Here is a 25,039-nt window from a genome sequence, read left to right as displayed (position 1 = left end):
ATGAATGAATGCAGCCACCCCTGCATTACCACAGTGCAGAGTTAGTTTTATAGCAAAGTGTGCAGGCCTGGTGTCTGGCACACATTTTATTGCAACATGCCACGTGATGAAGGGGAACTCCTAACTAACACAGCGCCTGTTTGGTCACTTCATCGCTGCCACTGGTTAAGCAGGCCCCAGCTACATGGTGCTGTAAAGCTGTCTGTGGTGACTCAGTTGGTAGCACTCACACCTCTCAGTTAGAAACTTGAGGGTTCAAGTCCCAGTCCAGAGAACTGAGCACATAATCCAGGCTGACACACTGAGGGAGTGCTGCACTGTCCGAGGCGTCATCCTTTGGATGAGTTGTTAAACCGAGGCCCTATCTGACGGATGTGACAGATCCCATGGCACTATTTCGAAAAGGAGCAGGGGTGTTTGTCCTGGCTGATATCTACATCTGAACTAACATCACTGAAGACATTATCTGGTCACTTATCACATTGCTGTTTGTGGGAGCTTGCTATGCACAAATTGGCTGCCTCGTTTCCTACATTACAAAAGTGACTACACTTTAAAAGTACTTCATTGGCTGTAAAATGCCTTGGAACGTCCTGAGGTCTTGAACAGAAGAAATAGGAGCCTATCGAGCCTGCTCCGCCATTCAATATGATCATGGCTGATCTTCTGCCTCAGCTCCACTGTCCTGCTCACTCCCGTTATCTCTGAGACACCAAAAATCTGTCTATCTCAGCACTGAATATACTCATCGATGCAGCATCCACAGCCCTGTGGGGTAGAGAATTCCAAAGATTCACAAACCTTTGAGTGAATAAATTTCTCATTTCAGTCCTAAATAATCGACCCCTGGTAGATTAAGTATTTCAAATTCAGTTAGTGATCAGGGACAACAGGGTGTAATTGCAAGTGAGGCAGGTAGGGGGATCCTGAGTTCAGGTGTGGAGGAGCCTCAGCCTTTGACCTTATCCAACAGGTACGAGATACTTGCTCCCTGTGTGGATGAGGAAAAGGGCTGCGGGGAGGATGAGCCAACTGACCATGGCACCATGGTGCAGAAGGCCATTCAAGAGGGGGGAGCAAAAAGACAAGTGGTAGTTATAGGAGATTCTATAATTAGGGGGATAGATAGTATCCTTTGCAAGCCGGATTGGTAGTCCCGCATGGTGTGTTGCCTGCCCGGTGCCAGGGTGCAGGACATCTGTGACCGGCTTGAAAGGATATTGGAGCGGGAGGGGGAGGATCCAGTTGTTGTGGTCCACGTTGGGACTAACAACATAGGCAAGGCTAGGATGGAGGACCTGTTTGGGGATTATAAAGCATTAGGAGCGAAATTAAGGAACAGGTCCTCGAGGGTTATAATCTCCGGATTACTGCCCGAGCCATGTGCAAATTGGCTTAGGGATAAGAATATTAGGGAAGTAAACACGTGGCTAAGGGAGTGGTGTGGGAAAGAGGGGTTCCATTTCATGGGGCATTGGCATCAGTTTTGGAACCAGGGGGGATCTGTACCGATGGGACGGTCTCCACCTGAACCGATCTGGAACCAGCGTTCTAGCGAAACGGATAAATAGGGTGGTCTCTAGGACTTTAAACTAGTGACTCGGGGGGAAGGGAAAGGGAAAACGACAGGGAGTATGATGATAAATAAAAAGGTAAGCAGCAGGCTAACATGTGTGCAGGAGGGTTTAAGTTCAAGGCAGACTATGAAAGAAGCAGAAAGGAAGGTTAACTCAGGAGTTATTATTAGAGATGTTGGGAATCATGAGGGTAAGAAAGCTAGCATAAAGGCACTTTACCTGAATGCTCATAGCATTCGTAACAAGGTTGATGAGTTAACGGCACAAATCATCGCGAATGAATATGATTTGGTAGCCATTACAGAGACATGGTTACAGGTTGGTCACGACTGGGAGTTAAATATCCAGGGGTACCAGACTATTCGGAAGGACAGACAGGAAGGTAAGGGAGGTGATGTAGCTCTGATACTCGAGGACGACATCAGGGCGGTGCCGAGAGATGATATAGTTTCTATGGAGAATGAGGTTGAATCCATTTGGGTGGAAATTAGAAACTCTAAGAAGAAAAAGTCATTGATAGGCGTAGTCTATAGGCCACCAAATAATATCACATTGGGGCGGACAATAAACAAAGAAATAACTAATGCCTGTAAAAATGGTACGGCAATTATCATGGGGGATTTTAATCTACATGTAGATTGGTCGAACCAGCTCAGTCAGGGTAGCCTTGAGGAAGAATTCGTTGAGTGTATCCGTGATAGTTTTCTTGAACAGTATGTAATGGAACCGACGAGGGAGCAAGCTATCCTAGATCTAGTCCTGTGTAATGAGACAGGAATAATTAATGACCTCATAGTGGAAGGAGTGATCACAGTATGGTTGAATTTAGAATACAGATGGAGAGTGTGGAGATAAAATCCAATACCAGGGTCCTGTGCTTGAACAAGGGGGACTACAATAGAATGAGGGAGGACTTGGCTAAAGTGGACTGGAAACAAAGATTTTACGGTGGGACAGTTGACGAGCAGTGGAGGACTTTCAAATCAATTTTTCAAAGTGCTCAGCAAAAGTATATTCCAGTGAAAAGGAAGGACTGGAAGAAAAGGGGTAATCTGCCATGGGTGTCTAAGGAAAATAAGGGAGGCTATCAAATTGAAAGAGAAGGCATACAAAGTGGCCAAAAGCAGCATGAAATTAGAAGATTGGGAAAACTTTAAAGGTCAACAGAAAGCTACAAAAAGAGCTATAAAGAAAAGTAAGATAGAACATGAGAAAAAACTAGCACAGAATATAAAGACAGATAGCAAAAGTTTCTATAAATATATAAAACGAAAAAGAGTGGCTAAAGTAAACGTTGGTCCTTTAGAGGATGAGAAGGGGAATTTAGTTATGGGATATGATGAAATGGCCGAGGTATTGAACAGGTATTTTGTATCGGTCTTCACAGTGGATGACATTAATAACATGCCAGTAATTGACAAAGAGACGAACGTAGGTGAGGACCTGGAAGCAAACATTATTACGGAAGAGGTAGTGTTGGGCAAGCTAATGGAGCTAAGGATTGATAAGTCTCCTGACCCTGATGGAATGAATCCCAGGGTACTAAAAGAGATGGCGGGAGAAATAGCAGGTGCACTGACGGTAATTTTCCAAAATTCGCTGGACTCTGGGGTAGTCCCAGCTGATTGGAAAACAACAGATGTGACGCCACTGTTTAAAAAGGGAGGTAGACAAAAGATGGGGAGTTATAGACCGGTTAGCTTAACTTCTGTAGTGGGGAAGATGCTTGAGTCTATTATCAAGGAAGAAATAGCAGGGCATCTCGATAGAAATTGTCCCGTTGGGCAGACGCAGCATGGGTTCATGAAGGGCAGGTCATGCTTGACAAATCTTTTGGAATTCTATGATGACATTACGAGCAAGGTGGACAATGGGGACCCAGTGGATGTGGTGTACCTAGATTTCCAAAAGGCCTTCGACAAGGTGCCGCACAAGAGGCTGCTGCATAAGATAAGGAGGCATGGTGTTGGGGGTAAAGTATTAGCATGGATAGAGGATTGGTTGACTAACAGGAAGCAGAGAGTGGGGATAAATGAGTGCTATTCTGGGTGGCAATCAGTCACTAGTGGTGTGCCTCAGGGATCGGTGTTGGGACCGCAATTATTTACAATTTATATAGATGATTGGGAGTTCGGGACCACGTGTAGGGTGTCAAAGTTTGCAGATGACACTAAGATGAGTGGCAGAGCAAAATGTGCAGATGACTGTGAAACTTTGCAGAGGAACATAGATACATTGAGTGAGTGGGCAAAGGTCTGGCAGATGGAATACAATGTTAATAAATGTGAAGTCATTCATTTCGGTAGGAGTAACAGTAAAAAGGATTATTACTTGAGGTCAAGAAGGCATATGGCATGCTTTCCTTCATCGGACGGGGTATTGAGTACAAGAGTTGGCAGGTCATGTTACAGTTGTATAGGACTTTGGTTCGGCCACATTTGGAATACTGCGTGCAGTTCTGGTCGCCACATTACCAAAAGGATGTGGATGCTTTGGAGAGGGTGCAGAGGAGGTTCACCAGGATGTTGCCTGGTATGGAGGGCGCTAGCTATGAAGAGAGGTTGAGTAGATTAGGATTATTTTCATTAGAAAGACGGAGGTTGAGGGGGGACCTGATTGAGGTGTACAAAATCATGAGAGGTATAGACAGGGTGGATAGCAAGAAGCTTTTTCCCAGAGTGGGGGATTCAATTACTAGGGGTCACGAGTTCAAAGTGAGAGGGGAAACGTTTAGGGGGGATATGCGTGGAAAGTTCTTTACGCAGAGGGTGGTGGGTGCCTGGAACGCGTTGGCAGCGGAGGTGGTAGACGCGGGCACGATAGCGTCTTTTAAGATGTATCTAGACAGATACATGAATGGGCAGGAAGTAAAGAGATACAGACCCTTAGAAAATAGGCGTCATGTTTAGATAGAGGATCTGGATCGGCGCAGGCTTGGAGGGCCGAAGGGCCTGTTCCTGTGCTGTAATTTTCTTTGTTCTTTGAATGGTAAAAAGTTGCAGCATGCTGCTATACAGAGGGACCTAGGTGTCCTTGTGCATGAATCGCAGAAGGTTGGTCTGCAGGTAAGCAAGTAATTAGGAAGGCAAATGGAATTTTGTCCTTCATTGCTAAAGGGATTGAGTTTAAAAGCAGAGTGGTTATGTTGCAGCTGTATAAGGTACTGGTGAGGCCGCACCTGGAGTACTGTGTGCAGTTCTGGTCTCCTTACTTGAGAAAGGATATACTGGCACTGGAGAGGGTGCAGAGGAGGTTCACTAGGTTGATTCCGGAGTTGAGGGGGTTGGCTTATGAGGAGAGACTGAGTAGATTGGGATTATATTCATTGGAGTTCAGAAGAATGAGGGGGATCTTATAGAAACATATAAAATCATGAAGGGAATAGATAAGATACAAGTAGAGAGGATGTTTCCACTGGCAGGTGAAGCAAGGACAAGAGGGCATAGCCTCAAGATTAGAGGGAGCAGATTTAGGACTGAATTAAGAAGGAACCTCTTCACCCAGAGGGTTGTTAATCTATGGAATTCCTTGCCCAGTGAAGTAGTTGACACTTCTTCAGTAAACGTCTTTAAAGCTAAGGTAGATATCTTTTTGAACAATAAAGGAATTAAGGGATACGGTGGGAGCTCGGGTAAGTGGATCTGAGTCCACGAAAAGATCAGCCATGATCTTATTGAATGGCGGAGCAGACTCGAGGGGCCGGACGGCCTACTCCTGCTCCTAGTTCTTATGATCTTATGATCTTATCCTGAGACTGTGCCCCCGTGTTCCAGACTCTCAGTCAGGGGAAACACCTCTCAGCTTCTACCCTGTCAAGCCTCTTCGGAATCGTGTATGCTTTAATGAGATCACCTCCCATTCTTCTCAACTCCAGAGAGTACAGGCCCAATTTACTCAGCCACTCATCATAGGACAACTCTCTCATCCCAGGAACCAATCTAGTGAACCTTTGCTGTACCACCTCCAATGCAAGTATATCCTTCCTTAGATATAGAGACCAAAACTGCACACTGTACTCAAGGTGTGGTCTCACCAAAGTCCCATACAATTATAGCAAGACATCCTTATTCTTGCACTCCAATCCCCTTGCAATAAAGGCCAACATGCCATTTGCTTCCCTAATTGCCTGTGGTACCTTCATTCTACAAGTACATCCAAGTCTCTCTCAACATCAACATTAAAAAAATTTCATGCCTTTTAAAAATAAATTCTGCTTTTCTATTCTTACGACCAAGTTGAATAACCTCACACTTCTGCACATTTTATTCCATCTGCCACCTTGTTGCCTACTCACTTAACCTGTCTATATCTCTTTGCAGCCTCTTGTGTCCTCCTCATAACTTACCTTTCCATTGAGCTTTGTATCATCAGCAAACTTGGATACATTACTCTCTCTCTCTTCATCTAAGTCATTAATATAGAGTGTAAATAGCTAAGGCCCCAGCACTGATCCTTGTGGCACTCCACTAGTCACAGCCTGCCAACTTGAAAATGCCCCATTTACCCCTACTCTCTTCTTCCTGTCCATTAACCAATCCTCTATCCATGCTAATATATTACCCCCAACTCCTTAAGCCTTTAACTTGCATATGAACCTTTTATGTGGCACCTTATCAAATGTCTTTTAGAAATCCATGTATACTACATCTACTGGTTCCTCTTTATCTACCATACTAGTCACATCCTCAAAAAACTTGAATGAATTTGTCAAACACAATTTCCCTTTCATAAAACCAGGCTGACATTGTCTGATCATAATATTATGTTCTAAGTATGTTGTTGAGACTTCCTTGATGTTATGGATTCCAGCATTTTTCCAACAACTGATGTCAGGCTAACTGGCCTGTAGTTCCCTGTTTTTGCTCTTCCTCCTTTCTTGAATATTACATTTGTTAACTTCCAATCCGCCAAGACCATTCTGGAATCTAGGGAATTTTAGAAAATTATAACTAGTGCATCCACTATCTCTGCAGCTACCTCTTTTAGAACCCTAGGATCCTGGAGATTTGTCGACTTTCAGTCCCTCAAGTTTCTCCAATATCTTTTCTTCGTTGTTTTTAACTACTTTAATTTCCTCACTCTCATTAGCCCCTTGGTTACCCCTCTTGTGAAAGGTGCTATGTAAATATAGATTCTTTCCTTCCTCATCTGCTGCACAGTCCTATACATCACAGGCTTTGGTACAAGCTCCTGAAACAAAACTTTCATTCCATCTGACTCTATGACAAATCAGTGTACTTAGTGGAAACCACAAACCACTGTGAACATTGCTGGTGGTGAGGTGGAGAAGGGTGATGGGTAGAACTGAGAGGATGGAGAGAGGAAGCAGAAGCACATGTCTCTCCCCGCGACTCCCCCACTGGCTCAGTGTGTAAATGTAGAGTTATAGGGTGCTAACTCATACAGATCAGGGCGGTCCCGAGTTTGATGTCTGCTCAATGCTATTCTTTAACCTCAGCCTGAGCTCCTGATTCCTATCAAGTGAGCGCTGCTCAAAAGAACAGCAAGGAACAGACAAACAGACTGAGAGGTGAAGTGTAGGAAATGAATGCTGAGCTCGTCACAGAATCATATAGAACATGGGACCACCATTCCGCCCACTATGCCTGTAATGGCCCTTTGAAAGTTATCCAATTAGTCCCACTGACCTGCTCTTTCTCCCATAGCCCTGTAAATGTTTCCAATTTAAGATCCAATCCTCTTCTGAAAGTTACTATGGATTCTGCTTCCACCACCCTTTCAGACAGTGTGTTCCAGATCATAACGACTCTGTGTAAAAGGAAAAATGTTCTCCTCTTCTCCCTTTTATGTCAATTATTTTAAATCTGCATCCTCTGGTTACTGACCCTCCTGCCAGTGGAAATAATTTGCCCCATCTACTCTATCCAAACCCGTTGTAAGTGTCACTGTGGACTCTCCCAGCCTCGTCGTGTGGCCAGTGGCGTGACTGCGACTGGCAGAGAGTAACAGGGTAGGACATCTGACGGGTAGAGGAATAAAAATAAAACCGGCTCATTCTGGAATCCATCCTCCTGCTTAAAAGCCTCAAAATCAAAGCAACTGACAAATCCACATATGTAGAGTAGTATCGTTCCCTGACATGGAATGCCCACTTCCTCCCCATAGAGACACACCACACTGGCCCAGATACAGAGAACAGCCCAATGTTAGAAGGTGGCGATGAAACGCAACCTAACATAGGCAGGGCTGCTGCTGGAATTTAACCAATCAAAACCATGCAGATTAGCAGAAGAGAACACTGGGAAGTTTCTCTACAGCTAAAGATATACTCTCACATTTAGACTATCGCTAATCTGGTGCCAAATAGGAATCATCTGAGCCACCAGTGACAGGTCAGGTACTATTGATGAGTTCAGCTCGTCAATGGCCCAGTGCAGATCTGCCTCCTCAGATACCAGATTAATGAGTCTGCACAAGTTGAGTTGCCTCCATTCAAACAAAAGCAAAATACTGCAGATGCTGAAAACCCGAAACAAAAACAGAAAATGCTGGAAACACTCAGCGGGCTAGGCAGCATCTAGGGAGAGGGAAACAGAGTTAACGGTTCAGGTCGATGACCGCACATCAGAAAGGGACCTGGCGGCAGGGGGTGGTAAAGGAGAATAGGACACTGAAATGATCTCTTCGGACATGAAGTTAGGCTCTGAGAAAGGTTCTGATGAAAGGTCATCAAACAAATGCTGCCCTGCTGAGTGTTTCCAGCATTTTCTAGTTTGACTCAGTTCAAACCTTTGCGCCCCCGATGAGTCAACTTGGAGCCAGCTCCATCGCAGTAAAACCCTACATGCTCCCCACAGTTAGAAAGATGCTCAGCTTTAAGGCAGCTAAGACATGTTGCTTTGTGCACAGCCAGGACACAGGCCGAGTGGCAAAATGAGGACCACACCTCACTGTAAAATGCGAAACCATATTACCACCACCCTCCTGATATGTAAAATACCCCAAATAGTGGTTCTACCACATGAAGGTGTGAAGCAGCAGTGACCCAAGCACAATGGCCTTAGCATCTTGGCTCATACTTGACCAGAAGCTAATATCTCCCGCAGCCTTTACTCCACATCTCAGCTTCCTCATTGGACACTTACTTTCCACAAGAAGAAAAGGTTTGGTCATGGTTGCTGGCAGCTAACTCCATGTTGTAGATGTCCCAAATATGCTGAGAACATACACTGAGCTGGCACCTGACCCAGCAGAATGAGTCTGTTGGTGAATGATCTGGGATAGCGACACTGCCATCTCTCAAATAACTGCAGCCCGACAAGATCGTTTCAGCGTCCTGTGGTTCTGCCTGATACTTTTTCTATTTTCTCCTTTCCCTGCATCCCTCCATCCTTGAAGATGCACTGCAGCAACTCACCAAGGCTCCTTCCACAACACCTTCTAAACCCACGACCTCTAACACCTAGAAGAACAAGGGCAGCAGATACATGGGAACATCACCACCTGCAAGTTCCCCTCCAAGCCACACACCATCCTGCCTTGGAACTATATCGCCGTTCCTTCACTGTCGCTGGGTCAAAATCCTGGAACTCCCTTCCTAACAGCACTGTGGGTGTACCTACACCCCAAGGACTGCAGCGGTTCAAGAAGGCAGCTCACCACCACCTACGCAAGGGCAATGAGGGATGGGCAATAAATGTTGGTCTAGCTAGCAACGCCCACATCCTAAGAACGAATAAAAAATTTGCATTAGAGAGGATACAGAGGAGATTTATGAGGATGTTGCCAGGACTGGGAAATTGCAGCTATGAGGAAAGATTGAATAGGATGGGGTTGCTCTCCTTGGAAGAATGGCTGAGGGGAAATTTGATTGAGATGTACAAAATTGTGAGGGGCCTGGATAGAGTGGATAGGAAGGGCATATCTCCCTTAGCAGTGACTAGGGGACATAGATTCATAGTGATTGGTAGAAAAATTAGAGGGGAGATGAGGAAAAGATTTTTCACCCAGAGGGTGATGAGGGTCTGGAACTCACTGCCTGAAATGGTAGTTGAGGCAGAAACCCTCAACTCATTCAAAAGGAGTCTGGATATGCACCTCAAGTGCAGTAACCTGCAGGGCTACGGACCAAATGCTGGAAGGTGAGATTAGTCTGGGTGGCTTGTTTTTTTTCCTGGCTAGTACAGACACGATGGGCCAAGTGGCCTCTTTCTGTGATTCTATGATTCAGCTAGGAGCTGTGTTCACTGAAAGTAAATTAAATGTGATTTGGTAGATTGGAACTCAGCCCTGTCATTCAGCGCACAATACTGTTAGTAGCTACAAAAAGTATTGAAGCTGTAAGTCTGTGATTGATTCAAGTAAACCACAATCTAGCTTACAAATTCTATCGAAACTTGTAACGCTATTATTTACTGCTATGTATTTATAGCACTGGAGGCATAAAGGTTGGTGGAGGTGGGCGGAGATAGGAATATAAGCAAGAGCTTATCTGAAACCAAGCTTCTGGCGTTTCCAACTTGAGATTTGAATTTTTTAAAATTTACTCATTCATGGGATGTGAGCATCTCTGGCAAGACCAGCATTTATTGTCCATCCCTAATTGCCCTTCAGAAGCTGGTGGTACATCCACAGTGCTGTTAGGAAGAGAGTTCCAGGATTTTGACCCAGCAACAGTGAAGGAACGGCGATATAGTTCCAAGTCAGGATGGTGTGTGACTTGGAGGGGAACTTGCAGGTGGTGGTGTTCCCATGCATCTGCTGCCCTTGTCCTTCTAGTTGGTAAAGGTCACGGGTTTGGCAGGTGCTGTCTAAGGAGCCTTGGTGCATTGCTGCAGTGCATCTTGTAGATGGTGCACACTGCTGCCACTGTGCATCGGTGGTGGAGGGAGTGAATGCTTGTAGATGGGGGGCCAATCAAGTGGGCTGCTTCACCCTGGATGGTGTCGGTTGAGTGTTGTTGGAGCTGCATTCAACCAGGCAAGTGGAGAGTATTTCGTCACACTCCTGACTTGGGCCCTGTAAATGGCGGACAGGTTTGGGGAGTCAGGTGGTGAGTTACTCGCCACAGGATTCCCAGCCTCTGACCTGCTCATGTAGCCTTGGCATTTATATGGTTACTCCAGTTCAGTTTTTGGTCAATGGTAACCCCAAGATGTTGATAGTCAGGGATTCAGCAATCTTAATGCCATTGGATGTCTAAGGGAGATGATTAGATTCTCTCTTGTTGGTGATGGTCATTGCCTGGCACTTGTTTGGCGCGAATGTTACTTGCCACTTATCAGCCCAAGCCTGGATATTGTTCAGGTCTTGCAGCATTTCTACACAGACTGCTTCAGTATCTGAGGAGTTGTGAATGGTGCTGAACATTGTGCAATCATCAGCGAACATCCCCACTTCTGACCTTATGATTGAAGGAAGGTCATTGATGAAGCAGCTGAAGATGGTTGGGCCTAGGACACTACCCTGAGGAACTCCTGCAGTGATATCCTGAGGCTGAGATAATTGATCTTCAACAACCACAATCATCTTCGTTTGCACTAGGCATGACTCCAACCAGTGGAGAGTTTTCCCAGATTCCCATCGACTTCAGTTTTTCTAGGTCTCCTTGATGCCATACTCGGTCAAATGCTACCTTGATGTCAAGGGCAGTCACTCTCACCTCACATTCTTTCTGTAATGAGGTGACCAGAACTGTACACAGTACTCAAGTTGTTGGCTAACCAGTGAGTTATAAAGTTCCATATATCCTCATTGCTCTTATATTCCATACTTCGGCTAATAAAGGAAAGGATTCCATTTGCCTTCTTAACCACCTTATCGACCTATCATGCTACCTTCAGGGATCTGTGGACATTCACTCCAAGGCCCTTCACTTATGCTACATATCTCAGTATTCTCCCATTAATCATGTATTCCTTTGCCTCGTCTGACCTCCCCAAATGCATCACCTCACACTTCTGAGAGTTAAATTCCATTTGCCACTTTTCTGTCCACCTGACCAGTCCATTGATATCTTCTTGCCGTCTACAGCCATCCTCCTCGCCATCAACCACACGGCCAATTTTTCTGTCATCTTCCTTGATCATCCCCCTGACATTTATGCCCAAATTGTTAATATATACCACGAAAAGCAGGGGACCCAGTACCCTGAGAAACGCCACTGGAAACAGCCTTCCAGACGCAAAAACACCCGTCAACAATTACCATTTGTTTCCTGCCACTGAGCCAATTTTGAATCCAGCTTGCTACATTGCCCTGGATCCCATGGGCTTTTATTTTTTTTTAAATCAGTCTGCCATGTGGGACTTGTCAAAATCTTGCTAAAATCCATGTAGACTACATCAACTGCACTACTCTCAACAATCCTCCTTGTTACTTGCTCAAAAAATTCGATCAAGTTAGTCAGACACAACCTTCCCTTAACAAATCTATGCTGACTATCCTTGATTAACCTGTGCCTTTCTAAGTTACAGTTTATCCTGTCTCTCAGAATAGATTCCAATAATTTGCCCACTACTGAGGTCAGACTGACTGGCCTGTAATTATTCCTTGCTCCCTTTTTAAATAATGGTACATCAGCAGACCACCACACCTGTATCCAGTGAGGATTGGAAAATGATAGTCAGACCTTCCACTATTTCCTCCCTGGCTTCTTTTAACAGCCTGAGGTACATTTCATCCAGCCCTGGTGATTTAGCCTCTTTCAAGGATGCTAATCCCCTTAACACTTCCTCTCTCTCTATGCTCATCACATCCAATACTTCACACTCTTCTTCCTTGACTACAATGTCTGCATTCACCCCCACTTTTGTGAAGACAGATGCAAAGTATTCATTAAGAACCATACCCACATCTTCCGCCCCTACACACGTGTTACCTATTGGTCTTTTATGGGTCCTACTCTCTCCTTAGTTATCGTCTTATTCTTAAGTATTGATAAAACATCTGAACAACAAAGTGTTTCCCCGACTTCTAATAAAAGAAAAGCTGAACAAGTTAAATAGAACTGGAACGTTGAAAAAGTTCCCCAAGATCTTAGTCGAATCACCTTAGCGCAAATAGCGTTTTGTTTTTAGTTCATCGGTTTTAGTGTTTTGATTTGTTGAATTGCTGAACAAGCCACTAACTCCCAGTCACATGAAGGTTTGAAGACTACTTGTTTTCGTTGGAGAGGAGGAGGAGGAGAGGTGACTTAATAGAGACATATAAGATAATCAGAGGGTTAGATAGGGTGGATAGTGAGTCTTTTTCCTCGGATGGTGATGGCAAACACGAGGGGACATAGCTTTAAGTTGAGGGGTGATAGATATAGGACAGATGTTAGAGGTAGTTTCTTTACTCAGAGAGTAGTAGGGGCGTGGAACGCCCTGCCTGCAACAGTAGTAGACTCGCCAACGTTAAGGGCATTTAAGTGGTCATTGGATAGACATATGGATGAAAATGGAATAGTGTAGGTCAGATGGTTTCACAGGTTGGCACAACATCAAGGGCCGAAGCGCCTGTACTGTGCTGTAATGTTCTAATTCTAATTTGTTGAATTGCTGAACAAGCCACTAACTCCCAGTCACATGAAGGTTTGAAGACTGGCTGTTTCATTGGTCGATATATAAAACTGGCACTGATTCTACATCTCTCAGCAGACTGGCCAGGAGCTGACTGGGATCCAACTGTATTCACATTATTCTATTCCAAAACGAATCAGCACTTTAAGCCCAATGTTTGTTTATACTCAACAACTTTACACCGGTCATTTATAAAATCAAACCTGCTGGAAAGTCAGCAGAATGTTGGTAAATTCTAGACCCTCCCACCCAGTAATCTGCACAAGCTGGTTACCAATCTACCATCATTCACTCTCAAAGACTCTTCCATTATTTATTTATCACTTTAGATGTTGAGAGGATGTTTCCCCTCGTGGGGAATCATGAACCAGGGGGCACAGCTTTAAAATACGAGGTCTCCCATTTAAGACAGAGATGAGGAGGAATTTCCTCTCTCAGATCGTCATTAACCTTTGGAATTCTTTTCCCCAGAGAGCAGTGGAAGCTTGGTTATTAAATATATTCAAGATTGAGTTAGACAGAGTTTTGATCTACAAAGGAGTGAAGGGTTATTTGGTGGGGGAGGGGGAACAAGTGGGCAGGAAAGTGGAGTTAAGGCCGCAATCCGATCAGTCATGATCTTATTGAATGGCGGAGTAAAGTTGAGGGGCTGAATGGCCTACTCCTGCTTCTATTTCTTATGCCATCAGCTGAACGGCCACCTGGAATATTGAATACAATGTCCGGTGCTAATCTGAGGTTTACAGCAACAAAGGCCCAAGCACTTTAAAGAAAGAATTTGCATTTATATAGTGCCTTCCACAACCTCTGGATGTCCCAAAGCGCTTCAGAATTTTACCAGAACCATAGACACTCCCTGACAAACTGAACTGCTTCTTTGAAGAAGCGGAGGTGCTAACCCACAATCAATCTGAACACATACTGGAGTCACAACAATATAGGTCGACATTAATATTGGCTGGAAGAATGAAAAGGAAACACTACAGGGTTTCACTTGTGACAGGAGTTTCCACCAAGCTGGGAACACACACATACACACACTGATTATTTAAATAATCAATCTTGTTCCTGTAAACATTGCCTCTTCCTCTTTCGAAGTCAATGACTTGGTTCAGAGGTCCTGTTCCATGGTTGCTGGTTGCTCCTCTGGTAACCCGGCCAAATGATTGTTCCTCACATGCAATCCTGAGATTGTGCTTCAGGAGGCTGTCTATCCATGGGAGGGTAGCAGACAAAAGTCATTGCAAATGCCAGATCCTATCCTATCACTTGAGATCCAACCTACACAGCAGCCTTCACTAGATAATTACAAGACTGAGAACACTTGGATGATTTCCTCCTTCCAAACCCAGGGTTGCTGAGGTCAATTTACTGGGTCTCTCCCACCCCACACACTGGCTGAGACCAGCAAATTGACCACAGATTAGGAATCAAACCAAGAGCCTGTGTCTGTGCATTCCTTTGTACGTCATTAGGGTTAACTGGTGATCTACATCGACCATTGACATGCTGTTCTCCCTTCGTCAGATACAGGAGAAATGCCGTGAACAACAGATGCCCCTCTACGTTGCTTTCATTGATCTCACCAAAGCCTTTGATCTCGTCAGCAGACGTGGTCGCTTCAGACTACGAGAAAAGATCGGATGTCCACCAAAGCTACTAAATATCATCACCTCATTCCATGACAATATGAAAGGCACAATTCAGCATAGCGGCACCTCATCAGACCCCTTTCCTATACTGAGTGGCATGAAACAGGGCTGTGTTCTCGCACCCACACTGTTTGGGATTTTCTTCTCCCTGCTGCTCTCACATGCTTTCAAGTCTTCAGAAGAAGGAATTTTCCTCCACACGAGATCAGGGGGCAGGTTGTTCAACCTTGCCCATCTAAGGGCGTAGACCAAAGTACGGAAAGTCCTCATCAGGGAACTCCTCTTTGCTGACTATGCTGCTTTAACATCTCACGCTGAAGAGTGTCTGCAGAGTCTCATCGACAGGTTTGCAGCTGCCTGCAACGAATTTGGCCTAACCATCAGCCTCAAGAAAACGAACATCATGGGGCAGGATGTCAGAAATGCTCCATCCATCAATATCGGCGACCACGCTCTGGAAGTGGTTCAAGAGTTCACCTACCTAGGCTCAACTATCACCAGTAACCTGTCTCTCGATGCAGAAATCAACAAGCACATGGGAAAGGCTTCCACTGCTATGTCCAGACTGGCCAAGAGAGCGTGGGAAAATGGTGCACTGACACGGAACACAAAAGTCCGAGTGTATCAAGCCTGTGTCCTCAGTACCTTGCTCTATGGCAGCGAGGCCTGGACAATGTATGTCAGCCAAGAGCGACGTCTCAATTCATTCCGTCTTCGCTGCCTCCGGAGAATACTTGGCATCAGGTGGCAGGACTGTATCTCCAACACAGAAGTCCTCGAGGCGGCCAACATCCCCAGCTTATACACACTACTGAGTCAGCGGCGCTTGAGATGGCTTGGCCATGTGAGCCGCATGGAAGATGGCAGGATCCCCAAAGACACATTGTACAGTGAGCTCGCCACTGGTATCAGACCCACCGGCCGTCCATGTCTCCGCTTCAAAGACGTCTGCAAACGCGACATGAAGTCCTGTGACATTGATCACAAGTCGTGGGAGTCAGTTGCCAGCGAGCAGCCATAAAGGGGGGGCTAAAGTGTGGCGAGTCGAAGAGACTTAGCAGTTGGAAAAAAGACAGAAGTGCAAGGGAAGAGCCAACTGCGTAACAGCTCCGACAACCAATTTTATCTACAGCACCTGTGGAAGAGTCTGTCACTCTAGAATTGGCCTTTATAGCCACTCCAGGCGCTGCTTCACAAACCACTGACCACCTCCAGGCGCTTACCCATTGTCTCTCGAGACAAGGAGGCCAAAGGAGAAGAATAATTCCATTATTTAAGATGACTAAATGACTTAATAGGGTAAATAGAGAAACTATCTCCTCGAGTAAGAGAAAGTCCAAAAAAGGGGCCATACCCTTAAAATTACAGCCAGGCCGTTCAGGGTGATGTCAGGAAGCACTTCTTCACACAAAGGGTAGTGGAAATCTGGAACTCTCTCCCACAAAAGGCTATTGTGGCTGGAGGCAAACTGAAAATTTTAAAACTGAAATTGATTCACTTTTGTTGGGCAGGGATATTAGGGATAGGGACTTAAGTTGGGTAGGTGGAGTTGAGGCGATCAGCCATAATCTAATTGAATGGCGGTGGAACAGGCTTGAGGGGATGAATGGCCTCCTCCTGCGGTTCAATTACACATGGCCTTTACCAACTGAGCTATGGGGGAGCTGCATTATGCTCCATGAGAACAATCAGAGCAGGGGAGTTCTCCTCAGTATACAGTATAGCGGCCAATATTTATTCTGCAACTAACACCTAAAAACAGATAAATCTCGTCAGTTATTTCATTGCTGTTTTGTGGGAACCTCCCTCCAAGTAACACATCATGTCGTTCCTTCATTACCACTGGGTCGAAACCCCGGAAGTCCCTTCCTAACAGTACATGGACTGCAGCAGTTCAAAAAGGCGGCTCACCACCACCTTCTGAAGGGCAATTAGGGATGGCTTTTCCAGCGACGCCCGCATCCTATGAATGAATAAAAAATACTCGACGAGTGAATTTTGGCTGCTGCTTTCCCTATATTACAAAAGTGGCTATCCTTCAAAAGCACTTTGTTAGCTGTAAGGCACTCTGGGGAGCCTTGGGGTTGTGAGAGTCACAGGAGATAAGTCTGTCTTCCTTTATAAAGTAAAATGATCAGCACTCAAACTTCATTTACATTAATTATATTGCTGCTGCTGCTGCAGTGACCTTAGTGGTAGCACTGCAACTTGACGAGGGAGTGCTGTGGCCTGTAGAGGCTTGCAGGCCCACTAAAGAGCTGCGAGGGGGAAGAATAAGAGTATAAATATTGGCACTAGATACAGAAGCAGCCAAGTTATTTGCCTGCCTGCAGGCTAAGTGGCTCATGTCACTGATGCATGCTATTTCCAGCTACGGGCAAAAGGTACAAAAGCTAGAAGCAAAATCGCGCATTAGCATGGACACAGAGTTTCTCTGAGGCGACAGTCACCATCCCAAAAAAATAAGTGCCATGGTGGGACGGCAGGAACAGAAGTTATGATTCCACAATAGGAACATATCACAAAATATTGGTTTGTTTTCTGTAGGGTTGCCAACTCTGGTTAGACATATTCCTGGAGATTTCATCACATGACCTCTGACCGCTAACCTCCCCACCATTGGTTTCCCAACATGCCCATCTCCCCATGCCCCGCCTTCCTACACTGACTGGAAAGCGAACAGTCTTCACTACCCAATTGGATGATTCTTTACGCGCAAACGACCTTTAATCTCCATGTCCAATATCTTATATCACTAAAAATTAAAAGTGTTAAGAAATTTTTCTAAAAACAAAGATATTTTTTCTGATGTTCTGATGAAAGGTCATTGACCTGAAACGTTAACTTTGTTTCTCTCTCCACAGATGCTGCCAAACCTGCTGAGTATTTCCAGTGTTTTTGTTTCTTTTTTACAAAGTTTTTTTTTTAATGCTGTGATTTTGCTCACAGCAAAGTCCCAGAGATTAACTCTCCATGACAATCCTTTGAGATAGGCAGCCCAATGTGATCATTTGGAGGATTAACGTCTGTGACGCACCCCTTCCCTTCCCCTCAATCCGGACCATAAAGTGGGCAGGTGGGCTTCGAACTCGCGTCATCACTGTGCCCTGGGAACGGCGTCTGTTGATTCCATCTTCGTCACCTTTGGGACAAACACACAAAGTGCAGAGTCTCACCCAGGTCAAAAGGATGGCTGGTTGTGGAAAGTGATGTAGGTTCCGCCCACTTCAGATATTAGTTTAGTAAACCTTCTCTGAACTGCCTCCAACACATTTACATTCTTCCTTAAGTAAGGAGACCAGTACTGTTCACAGTACTCCAGATGTGGTCTCACCAATGCCCTGTGTAGCTGAAGCATAACCTCCCTACTTTTGTATTCAATTCCCCTCGCGATAAACAATAACATTCTATTAGCTTTCCTAATTACGTGCTGTACCTGCATACTAACCTTTACTCTTCATCTGGAGTGTTGAACAGCAACACTGGTCCAAAAAGGAAACATTCCATTCCCCATGATGGAAGGAACTGATTTTGATGAACATACGAACATATGAACTAGGAGCAGGAGTAGGCCACTCGACCCCTGCAGCCTGCTCCGCCATTCAACAAGTTCATGGCTGAACTGATTACTCCACATTTCCACCTACCCCCAATAACCTTTCACCTCCTTGCTGATCAAGAATCTATCCACCTCTGACTTTAAAAATTCAAAGACTCTGCTTCCACCGCCTTTTGAGGAAGAGAGTTCCAAAGACTCACAACCCTCTGAGAAAAAATTTCTCCTCATCTCGGTTTTAAATGGGCGACCCCTTATTTTTGACCCCTAGTTCTAGATTCTCCCACAAGGGGAAACATCCTTTCCACATCCACCCTGTCAAGATCCCTCAGGATTTTATATGTTTCAATCAAGTTGCCTCTTACTCTTGTAAATTCCAGCGGATACAAGTCTAGCCTGTCCAATCTTTCCTCATAAGACAGTCCGCCCATTCCAGGTATTAAGTCTAGTAAACCTTCTCAGTACTGCCTGCAACCCATTTACATCCTTCCTTAAATAAGGAGACCAGTACTGTACACAGTACTCCAGATGTGGTCTCACCAATGCCCTGTATAGCTGAAGCATAACCTCTCCACTTTTGTATTCAATTCCCCTTGTGATAAAAGATAACATTCTATTAGCTTTCCTAATTATGTGCTGTACCTGCATACTAACCTTTTGCGACTCATGCACTAGGACACCCAGATCCCTCTGCATCTCAGAGCTCTGCATGAGTACAAAAGAAAATACTGTTTTATATAAAGATGACCAGGAGGTCCTTTCATGATATGTTCTTGCCTCTACGCTAGATCCCCACTGACACGTTCCTGCTGCACCTATATCCTGGAGCTCAAGTAAAAACGCCTAATAACCCAATCACAAATACTCTACATTTCAGTGGGCCAATGTTCTCACTGGGTTTCTATCGAGTTTCTTCCTGCAGGCATTGACTCTCAACAGTTCCACAGGTATCATTCATCCACCATTTCTTTGTCCAAGTGGCCATTATTTACATGACAGCAATATTCCGGCGCAGTTCGACCACAGCAGAACCACAGTTGGTCCTGTGATGATTTAATGCCCACACGAGTACACTTCCACAGGGATCACAGGACAGATATCACCCCAACTTCCCTTCCTCCTACCATAGAGATGCACTAAGGTCAACTGTAGCATCCTTATCGTCAGTCATTACCCCAACAGAGATCAGCTGACTTGGGATAGAACCTGGAAGCTTCATCCCTTGTATGAAGCAGATACCTTAAACAACACCCACTCTCTCTTTCTTGTGGCTTATGTCGATGTAGAGCAACAACTATAATTTTACATTTAGGTGGTTAAGCTAGGTAATTGTATCCGGAGTAGTGGGAGTGTATCATTGTGATGCCTCCTTCGTATTTGTGAATTGCGCATTGAGTTGTAAAACGTTCTATGATCCGTTCTGGGTGCCCACAGTCACACACTGGAGAGTTTTCCATTTGTGCATCAAGGATCCACATTCGCCATGGTTTGTGTGGATGTGGTTTAGGGTTTGCACATGAGCTTCACAGAAGATCGTCTGCATTGGACCTTTCACGGGATGTTTGCTTGTGACGTCTTGTGAACTCCATTCGACTTTCTCAGCTTCATCAGGGTTGAAGTTACATTGCCAAAGGTTAAGCGTGTGGGTCCAAAAGGGCTTGCGTAACTTTAAGCAGCATTGAAGGATGTTGTTGAGGTCTGGTGGTTGGGGAGACCTTCATTTTCCTCAATTTACTGAACTTTCCGGAGGGTTACAGCATCATGGTGAACGGATAGCAGTGACGGGGTCGCCAAGGTGTTGGGGTTGACCTGAGGGTTCCAGTGATGCACTGCATTCTAGTGTTCAGTTGGACATCAACAAGTGTTTTCTTTTACACAGTGAGTGGTAATGACCTTGAACTCGCTGCCTATGAGGGTGGTGGAAGCACCAAAAAGAAATTGGATGGGCACTTGAGGAAATAAACTTGCTGGGCTGCGGGGATAGAGCGCGGTAATGGGACTGACTGGATTGCTCTGCAGACAGCCAGCATGGACATGATGGGCCAAATGGCCTCCTTCTGTGTGTAATGACTAAGTCGAGTCCATACTAGTGTACAGCACTCTGCTACAGAGAAGACAAGGCATAATGTCCTCACTTCTTAGAATTCCTGTCTGTTATCTATAACTAGCCAATACACATGGAATAAGACGCTGTTCATCTCCGCCTTGGATGCAAAAAGCCATCATTCTCGAAATGGCACTTTGTTTTTAAAAACAGAGAGTAGGTCAACTGTTCCAAGGAATGTGTTACAACATGAACTTGATCTTGACTAAAGTATAGCATTGGAAGTTAATCAAAAAATCAGTAAAACTCAAGCTTCCTGCGGAAAACAGAAACATAATGTGAGGTATTAGCGCACAGACTGGCACCGAGTCTGCGTCTTATCTTGAACCACACAATTATTCCTGCTTTAGGTGCGATTGTTCACCCAAACCCCACAACAAGCTCTTCTCTTGGCCTGAGGCACAATGGTGTTTTCATTAAATATTATACTGGAGTAAACTCTAATTTAACCTTCACTGCAACAATGAATGTATATTTCTCCCTCCCTTTAATATACTGCATTGCTATAGCATCCTGTAGAACACGCACCCATTCATTGGCTTAACTAGACAACTAGTGAAATGAAGCAGAGCGCCAACATTTTATCACACGTTGTTGACTGGAGCGGAAAAATCAAGTGGACACATCAAGCATTGTTTCCTCATGTTCCACCAGTGTGACTGAAATGCTCGGGCTATTGGTCTGGACCAATTTGGTGGGGTAGGGTAGGGTCCAAGTGCACTTTCATTTAGACATATTCATTCACAACTGAAATGCAAACTAACCTGTGTTCAAATGAAGCCTTTGTTACTATTAATGTGGGGAGTGGGGGGGAGAGGGGGGCGGGTGAGATTTAGTGTTCCACCCACTCCCTCCCTCAAAGGGATCTCCATATTGATTAGGGAAAGTTATCAGAGCACAGTTGATCTTTTTACACCAATTGCTCAATGATTGTCAAAGCATCCATAATGATGTTTTTGATGATCCGTGGTAAATTCTGAGAGAAAAACTGTGATGTGGCTGCTGCAAAAATGAATCCATCATAATTGCCAGTTAGAATAGCTGCCAACCTTCAAGCCTCTGAACGAATCATCACTTACAACCAGTCCAAGTTGAAAACATACTGTACATTGAGCTAAGCAGTCTGCACTGATGAGGCAGCTATGCTGGCACCGGGTCTGAACAGTACAGTCCGACATGGTGATAAATTCAAGGGAGTGGACGACCTCAACATCGCAAAGTCTTCTCAAATATCTCTTGGAAAGACAAAGTGCATTACTGAAGATTTGCCAAACTCAACATTGTAAAGTCTTACCTGAATGGGGAAGATTTTTACAGCCACGTAGTCGTTCATTAGCCGTGCCTTCCAGACACAGCCGAATCGCCCTCTGGCTTTGATCTCAAGTAACTGGAGAGGCTTCAGGCCTACCAGGGGTGATGGAGATGGCAGACTTGTGTCCTAAGCAAAATACAATCAACTGTGAGGCAACGAGAAACTTTAAATTACAACGTATAACAGGAGTTTCTAACACATTGCAAATCCAGGTACATCGAGGAAAGAGATAGAAAAGAGGGCTAGAGACACAAATACATTTAAACAAGTATTTACAGGAATGCGCATGTGAAAGAAATAAAAAATGAAGGAAAGAAAGAAAAAGAAAAAATGAAGGAAAGAAAGAAAACAAGCCAATAATATACGGTACAGGAGGCAGCTTCGTTCTAATGAAGGGCACTTGTCATAATCTGTCCTTTCTCTTTTACAAATGCTGACTGACCAATGTATATCCGGCATTTTCTGTTTTTAATATAAAAGAAGCCAGTTGGCCCATTGTGCCCGACAATGACAGCTCTTCAATCCAATAACATTTCCTTTCCTTGCCCCTGTATTCCTTTGTTCTTTAGAAATACATTTGCAATTCTGTTCTAAATAATGTTCTCGTCTCTGCCTCAGCAGACTGTTAGTTTTCTACTTGTGGCATTTCAATAACCACCCCCCACCATGTGAAAAAACATCCTTCGGAATTATCTGGAGACTAATAGAGACTTTCCGCCCAGTAAAAACAATCGTTTACCACTTATCCTTTCCAAACAGTGTTTGGTAATTTCGTAAAGACCTTTAAATTCACCTCCCCACCTTACACTTCTTAGTCCGAGAGATCAGTCCCAGTTTTTGAACATTTCATAACTATAACCTACAGTCCCTGCTATAATCCTCATGGATTTTCTCTACCTTTTCATGGATCTAGCATCCCTCCTGTAAGGGGGTGTGCAGAGCTTCTCACATTACTACTCATTTGGCCTATCCAATATCTTAAATTCAATGTCACTTCATTGCTCCACAATCAATAACCCTATCTATAAAACCTGGAATCCCATCTGTTTTCACGTATGTTTTCTCCGAATCTTCACCTTTAAATATTTACATATCAACACCCGCACATTGAAAGATCGACATTTTTTTTATTCGTTTATGGGGATGTGGGCGTCGCTGGCCAGGCCGGCATTTATTGCCTATCCCTAATTGCCCTTGAGAAGGTGGTGATGAGCTGCCTTCTTGAACCGCTGCAGTCCATTTGATGTAGGTACACCCACAGTGCTGTTAGGAAGGGAGTTCCAGGATTTTGACCCGGTGACAATGAAGGAACGACTATTTAGTTCCAAGTCAGGATGGTTTGTGGCTTGGAGAGGAACTTGCAGGTGGTGGTGTTCCCCTGCATTTGCTGCCCCTGTCCTTCTAGTTGGTAGAGGGCGCTGGTCTGGAAGGTGCTGTCGAAGGAGCCCTGTTGAGTTGCTGCAGTGCATCTTGTAGATGGTACACACTGCTGCCACTGTGCGTCAGTGCTGGAGGGAGTGGATGTTTGTAGATGGGGTGCCAATCAAGTGGGCTGCTTTGTCTTGGACGGTGTTGAGCTTCTTGAGTGTTGTTGCAGCTGCACCCATCCAGGCAATTGGAGAGTATTCCATCACACTCCTGACTTGTGTCTTATAGATGGTGGACAGGCTTTGGGGAGTCAGGAAATGAGTTACTCGCCGCAGAATTCCCAGCCTCTGACCTGCTCCTGCAGCCACAGCATTTACGTGGCTGGTCCGGTTCAGTTTCTGGTCCATGGCGACCACCAGGATGCTAATAGTGGGGATTCAGCGATGATAATGCCATTGAACGTCAAGGGGAGATGGTTAGATTCTCTCTTGATGGAGATGGTCATTGCCTGGCACTTGAGTGGTGTGAATGTTACTTGTCACTTATCAGCCCAAACCTGGATGTTGTCCAGGCCTTGCTGCATATGGACATGGGCTGCTTCAGTATCTGAGGAGTTGCGAATGGTGCTGAACATTGTGCAATCATCAGTGAAGATCCCCACTCCTGATGTTACGATGGAGGGAAGGTCATTGATGATGCAGCTGAAGGAGGTTGGGCCTAGGATACTAACCTGCGGAACTACTGCAGTGATGTCCTGGAGCTGAGATGATTGACCTCCCAACAACCACAACCATCTTTCTTTGTGCTAGGTATGACTCCAAGCAGTGGAGAGTTTTCCCTCTGATTCCCATTGACTCCAGTTTTGCTAGGGCTCCTTGATGCCATACTCGGTCAAATGCTGCCTTGATGTCAAGGGCAGTCATTCTCACCTCACCTCTGGAATTCAGCTCTTTTGTCCATGTTTGGACCAAGGCTGTAATGAGGTCAGGAGCTGAGTGGCCCTGGCAGAACCCAAATTGAGCGTCACTGAGCAGGTTATTGCTGAGTAAGTGCCGCTTGATAGCACTGTCACTGATCCTTTCCATCACTTTGCTGATGGTACAAAAGTTTACAGGTACAGCAAGTAATTAGGAAAGCTAATAGAATGTTATAATTTATCATGAGGGGAATTGAATACAAAAGTAGGGAGGTTATGCTTCAGCTATACTGGGTATTGGTGAGACCACATCTGGAGTACTGTGTACAGTACTGGTCTCCTTATTTAAGGAAGGATGTGAATGCGTTGGAGGCAGTTCAGAGAAGGCTTACTAGACTAATACCTGGAATGGGCAGGCTGTCTTACAAGGTAAGATTGGACAAGCTAGGCTTGTATCTGCTGGAATTTAGAAGAGTAAGAGGCGACTTGATTGAAACATATAAGATCCAGGGTGGATGTGGAAAGGATGTTTCCCATTGTGGGAGAATCTCGAACTAGGGATCACTGTTTAAAAATAAGTGGTTGCCCATTTAAGACAGAGATGAGGAGAATTTGTTCTCTCAGACGGTTGAGTGTCTTTGGAATTCTCAAAAGGCGGTGGAAGCAGGGTCTTTGAATATTTTTAAGGCAGAGGTAGGTAGATTCCTGATAAGCAAGGGGGTGAAAGGTTATCAGAGGAAGGTGGAATGTGGAGTAATCAGTTCAGCCATGAACTTATCGAATGGCAGAGCAGGCTCGAAAGGTTGAGTGGCCCACTCCTATTCCTAGTTCGTATGATCGGGAGTAGACTGATGTGGCAGTAATCGGCTGGGCTGGATTTGTTCTGCTTTTTGTGTCCAGGACATACCTGGGCAATTTTCCACATTGTCGGATAGATGCCAGTGTTGTAGCTGTACTGGAACAGCTTGGCTAGGGAGCACCTTTAGAAATCTCGATACCTGCATCCTCACCTTTAAAGATATGTTCATT

General features: G+C 44.9%; 1 protein-coding gene across 1 annotated transcript in view; it reads right to left on the bottom strand.

The window, feature by feature from the left end:
- acvr2ba (activin A receptor type 2Ba) overlaps positions 1-25,039 on the bottom strand; it is a 239,217-nt gene that overhangs the window by 37,499 nt on the left and 176,679 nt on the right. Inside the window, exon 5 of the mRNA XM_068052075.1 lies at positions 21,709-21,852. Coding sequence (XP_067908176.1) covers positions 21,709-21,852 — 144 coding nt within the window. The remainder of the gene's footprint in view (positions 1-21,708; positions 21,853-25,039) is intronic.

This window comes from Heterodontus francisci, chromosome 2 (genome assembly GCF_036365525.1).
Source record: "Heterodontus francisci isolate sHetFra1 chromosome 2, sHetFra1.hap1, whole genome shotgun sequence".
In the NCBI taxonomy this organism is placed as follows: Eukaryota; Metazoa; Chordata; class Chondrichthyes; order Heterodontiformes; family Heterodontidae; genus Heterodontus; species Heterodontus francisci.
The sequence above is the reverse complement of the archived record's forward strand: the minus strand, read 5'-3'. Positions and strand labels throughout refer to the sequence as shown.